This window comes from Stegastes partitus, unplaced genomic scaffold (assembly GCF_000690725.1).
Source record: "Stegastes partitus isolate 25-593 unplaced genomic scaffold, Stegastes_partitus-1.0.2 Scaffold2249, whole genome shotgun sequence".
NCBI classification, from domain to species: Eukaryota; Metazoa; Chordata; class Actinopteri; family Pomacentridae; genus Stegastes; species Stegastes partitus.
Genome location: NW_007579980.1, coordinates 7,918 through 13,660, shown reverse-complemented (window position 1 = coordinate 13,660; position 5,743 = coordinate 7,918). Strand labels below are relative to the sequence as shown.

Genomic DNA, 5,743 nt, shown 5'->3' with positions numbered 1-5,743 from the left:
AGATAGATAGATAGATAGATAGATAGATAGATAGATAGATAGATAGATAGATAGATAGATAGATAGATAGATAGATAGATAGATAGATAGACATTGTTGCTCAAAAAAGTTGGAATAAAATATTTTTTCTCATGGCATGATTGTGACAATGGGCTTTATTCTCAATAGATAAAGTGAATTTCTTCACAAAACTTTACTGAGATCACAATGCACATACAATACATATCACAGTAAAAAAAACTAAACCACAATTAACTTTTGCAAACTGTGATTTCAGGCTTAAAATTGGGGTATTGAACAAATAAAAATAGAAATGACACTTTGCTATAATGTAAAGTAGTCCGTGTACAGCTTGTATAACAGTGTAAATTTACTGTCCCCTCAAAATAACTGTACTCATTTTTGTGACATACTGTACATATATATACAGATAGAATCTTTTGTTGCCATTGCCCATTGCATTGTCTTGGAGATCTCACATATCAGTAAATTTGATTTGCTGCAAATATTATAATCCAATGGCTAAGTGTTTTGCTCTTTTGACATGACAAAATGATGATGTGGACGTATTTGTAGGACCACAAAAGCTTATGTGCAAAGGGGTTTTTAAATTCTTATATAATATACGCAGATGCAATTTGCTTCCATGTTGTCTTCAGGTCAAAATGTAACTTTAATTTCATTTAATTTGTGAGAAAGGTTTTGTTGCCTCATCAAGTATACACGATTGAAAATGAGCACTAACAAACAAACTGATGATTTAGCACACGTCAGATTCATCAATCCTCAAAGAATTTACGTTCCTGTTGTTGACAGAACATTTTAAAGAGCCAATGCAGTATTTCTGTTTAACTTAATGTCAAGTTTGTATTGTCTTTCATTCCTCATTGTAGTTGGATCTTGGATGGTGACAGAATATGTACCATTGGTGTAGGAGCCAAATTGAGTTTTGTGTTGATATGTTCTTTCTTGTTGTTGGTGTGTGGATGTGAGTGGGAGAGGGAGAGAGTGCATGTGCATGTGCATGTGTGCCTGTAGGGGAGTGATTTGCCATGGATATGTTTAACTCCACCGAGAGGAGGCTGGAGAGGCTGGCTCCACCAGACTGAGGAAGTTGAAGGTGGAGTCTATGGGGCAAGGATTAATAACCAGCTGTCATAGCATCTGGGTGTGGCTGAGGAAGGCAAACAGTTTTTTGACCATGTGGCGACATCAAGGAACTAGGCCTTCTTAAAGGCTCTTCTTAAAGATTTTTTTTTTTTTTTTTTGGACTAATCTGTAATTCAACAAACCATAAATGGAATAATTGTTCAGTGGAACCGACTGAATCCACTTCTTATCATCATCATTCATCTGCATGTGTCAAGACCACATCCAACTCAGCCATCAGCAGCAGTCAAGCAGCCGACTAAAGGGGTTTGCTGAAATTGCTATTACAATTGGAAACAACAGATATCATCAGATGAGGCCACTTGAATGCTTCATCTGATGTTAAATGGTGACTGGATTCATCACTGATGAAGATGAAGAGGAGCAGGATGATGGAAATATGCCACCAAGTAAGTGACAATGAAAACACACTTTATTTTTTTCGGAGCATACGTTGCTTTAGTTTAATAAAATATCATCATGGCCAGAATTTCCAGCGTTTCAATCAAAAATAAACTCTGGATATTTAAATAAGCTTCGTCCCCTCCAATCCTCTGCAGCTTCTCTTCTGGAAGTATTACTGATCTGCTGCTCCTGTGAATCCTCCCACAGTGTTTCATCAGCAGCTGTAACCACAGTGACTGTGATAAAACAGGAATTAGCACAATCCATCTGATATTAAGTCAAGCTTTGAATACCACTTCCCTCCTCTTTGAAGAGGAGTCACATATCTGTGTTCAGGTTTTTGTACAGCCTCTGCTCGTTTCCAGAGTATAAACTGAGGAGCCTGAAGGTCAGAATGATGTTTGTACCAGTAAAGGTCAGCATATTGATAATCTGTCTTATAGTTGCATGTGAGTGTGACAGATTGTCCTTCTGTTCCACTGACTTCATCTTGTTCAGGAGTGATTGTGTCTCCAGCTATTAGTCCTGGAAAAAGTAGAGAAAATGAAGCCATCAGACTCACATTGTCCATGAGGCTGAGAGGAGAAGACAGTGGAAAATTTCACCTGTACAGTGTTACTCTGTGGACACAAATATCTCAACTGTAGCTCAGATCACAACTAGATTGTTCAGAACTTCATGACAAACATAGAATATTGTGAGATTTGCTGAAGTTCAGTGGGTAGGGCCATTACCTCGACATCATTTTTTTTTTTTTTTCAATTCAACAAGTCAAAGTGTTTTGTGTTTCCACACCAGCTCTGTCTCTGTCTGATCTTTACTACTTCATTTCTCTGTTGTCTTTGTCATCAGTCCAGCAACCAAATCACATATCAGTTTTAACAGAGTGTGTCTCCCTCTTGTGGATGTTGTGAAGTTTTCTGTTGTCATTGCACCAAAGGTTTTTGTACAGAGTTTTGTTGTTTCCTGTCACTGTGGGCTCCAGAGCACAGTAGTACACAGCAGAGTCAGACAGCTGAAGCTTCTGGATCTTCAGAGGAACTGATGTCTTGTTGAGTTTAGCATCAAATCTGTCTTTCTGGAACTCTGGTGCTTTTTCCACTGATGTAGTGTAACTTTTCAGCATGTACTTTAGTTGACCATTTACCTCTTGTTTGTACCAGAACAAAGTGGGACTTGTTCTACTAGTTTCAAAAGAACATTCCAGTGTAACTGTGTCTCCTTCAGCAGCAATGACATCTTCTAGTGGCTGAATCACTTTGTCTTCTCCTTTGCACTCTGAAGAAGAACACAACATGCAGAGGACAATATTAATCAGTAAAAAGGATTGGTTAAAGGAGAACAATCGGCAGTTGTCAGGAGTTTTATTCTATGTAGAACAGATGGAACTTTGTGATCTACTAGTTTTTCTCAGTCAAACTCTGTTCATGTTAAATATGTCACCTACCTCTTATTGTGAGAAGAAACAAAGTGACAAACAGACTCAAGTTCACTGAGAGCATCTTGAAGATGAAGACAATCTGTCTGTTTTCTGGATCAAACTCCACTGTGACAGTTTGTGTGTTTTCTGTCCTTGAGTCCCAGTTTAGCTCCTCCCTTCATCCTTTCCTCCTTCCTCTCACAGCTCTGACGAACAGTGTGTTTGTCTCTGTTGCTGCTCTTGTTTACTCACTAACTTAAGATCACTGGAGGAGAATAACATGTACAACTGTTTGCATCTGCATACAAGTGTTTCCTGACAACATCACCAAGCAGAAGCATGTATATTTTAAACTAAAGAGCTTCCAGGATACAACCCCCCTGGGCCTATGAGGTTATTATTTGTCTGCGTAGAACTGAAGGAACCACAGAAACAGAAAAGTCTGAAAGAGGATCAAATCCATTCTGAACTTTAACATGAAGCTCTCTGATTCCTGGAGCCGTTGAATTACAACCGAGTGGTCAACAGTATTGACTGCAACGTTAAGATGGAGTAGACAACCACAGAGAAATGTTTAAAGTCATTATTGATCCTGACATCACCAATTGTTTTGGTCTGTTATTACTTAAATTGTTGTCATAAAAAAGACAGATCCCAACACCTGTCTTCAATATCTCTAGGAATTCAAAGAATTCACAAGACAATTTGACTGAACCCTAGCAAACCACTGAGGTGTAAGGTGTAATGACATTTTATCGTGTTTTCATTAAAATGTGTTCACATCACCAGAATGTTTTGCAGCATCAGCAGGTTTAATCATTCAGATTTAAACTGTATATAAACACCAACAATCAATTATCACCTTGTTCGACACATGAGACACACTTTCAGTTTGAATATGTATGTTTCCATGACAACACGTTTATTGATGACACTGTGGTGATCCGAGGTTTGCGCCCTTGTTTTGAAACATTGTTTAGTTCTCTGTCCCTGTTGTGTTGGTGGCTGATTAGTGTTTTTTTCAGGCTGGGTGGGGTTTTGGATGGGAGAGGACTCACTCGCTCTCTCCCACACCTGAGAGTCATTTCTAATCAGTGCTGGATAAAGCCTGCCTCCACCTGTGCTCAAGTGCCAGTGGATTACTCACCCATGAGTGGTAACAGGACTGCATGACTGCTTCAGAGATTTGTGCTCAGAGAAACTCTCTTTGTCTGACTTTTGTCTTTGTCTGCGTTTGCTACCACAACCTCCACGGTGGACCGACATGTTCCCCAGCCCAGCCTCTGCAGCCGAGCCCCATCCACAGCCGTTCAGCCTCCCTGTCCCTCTTGGAACCTCTCCTGGACCTCCCTCCCTCACTCGGCTTCCCTCACGTGCTTCCCAGTGTCCCCTGTTCCTTGCTGCCTGAATAAATCCTTCTTTTCTAACCACCAAACCCTCTGTTGCTTTTTGGATCCATATCCTGCAACACCCTAACAGACACCTCAATAGTCTGGACTGACAATAAAATGGTCTCATCTGTTAAATATCTTACAGCTATAGAATTTGGGAATTTGAGATGCTATTCATTGTTGCCATGGTAGCCTTAAGCCTCGGTCACAACCGGGTGCACAACTTTTGGGATTGTACGTCCTCTGCTAATTTTGGGTGCTGTGGAGACTGTGGAGGTAGAGGAAAGGTTGCAAGGGCTCCATCAGAAAGGCACAAATCTGCCTTGCGAGTCGCGACGTGAGATGTCCATTCAAGCATGGCCGCTAATTGCAATGTGTGATTGCTGTGGAAATTGTACATACTTCTTGAGTTTGTTTTCCCAGCTAGAATGGTTCTTAGAATGTTGACTGGAACGTTGTTGCAATGTTTTCAGCAGGAAGTTTTCTTTAAGTTCCGAGAACATTCTGGGAGAACGTTTCCTAAAAACATTGAAATATTTTTTTGCAGTAACCCTCTTAAAATGTTAAATGACAACATTTCTAGAATGTGATGCACTGATGCTGTTGCAATGTTTTCACTGAGAAGTTTTCTTGAAATTCCCAGAATGTTCTGGGAGAATGTTCCCTAAAAACATTCAAAAAATGTTTTGGGGTAACCCTCTTAAAATTTTAAATGACAACAATCATAATAATAAATCCATTATCTATACCCCTTAATCCTCACGGGGGGCTGGAGCCTATCCCAGCTGACTTAGGGCGAAGACAGAGGACACCTGGACACATAACACAGGGCTACAATTGCAGACAGACAGCCAAGCACACTCACATTTACACCTACAGACAATTTAGAATCACCAATTAACCTCAACAAGCCGGAGAACTCGGAGAGAATGTCCTCACCAGGACACGAACCGGCAACCTTCCAACCTGCTCTACCACCTGAGCCACAGCCAACCCCTGGACTATGATGCACAAATGTTGTTGTGATGTTTTTCAGCGGGAAGTTTTCTTTGAGGTCTCAGCATGTTCTGGAATAATGTTCTCTAATAACATTCTAAAAATGTTTTGCAATAAATGTTAAATGACAACATTGCTAGAATATGATGCACTAATGTTGTTGCTGTGAAGGTCTTAATGACAGTGACATACTCTATACACTTTGCAATGTAGCTGGTTACCGCCTCAGCATACTCCTCAACGTCAGTCTGATCACCCTGGGAGGCTGCTGTTTTAAAACCTCCCAGTCAGTGTCCATATAACAGTCTTGGAGTGCTGAGGATGCACCCTCTGGCCAGATCCTGGCTTGTTTCCTCACTGGCTTTGTAGTGAAGGAAGTTCG

At 40.4% G+C, this 5,743-nt stretch overlaps 1 gene segment (V, D, J or C); it reads right to left on the bottom strand.

Annotated features, from left to right (window-relative positions):
- Positions 1–3,700, bottom strand: part of LOC103374453 (T-cell receptor alpha chain V region CTL-F3-like) — a 5,329-nt gene extending 1,629 nt beyond the window's left edge. Inside the window, 4 exon segments of the V gene segment in view lie at positions 724–740; positions 2,528–2,832; positions 3,002–3,095; positions 3,685–3,700. Coding sequence covers positions 724–740; positions 2,528–2,832; positions 3,002–3,056 — 377 coding nt within the window.
- Between the last annotated feature and the right edge of the window lie 2,043 nt (positions 3,701–5,743).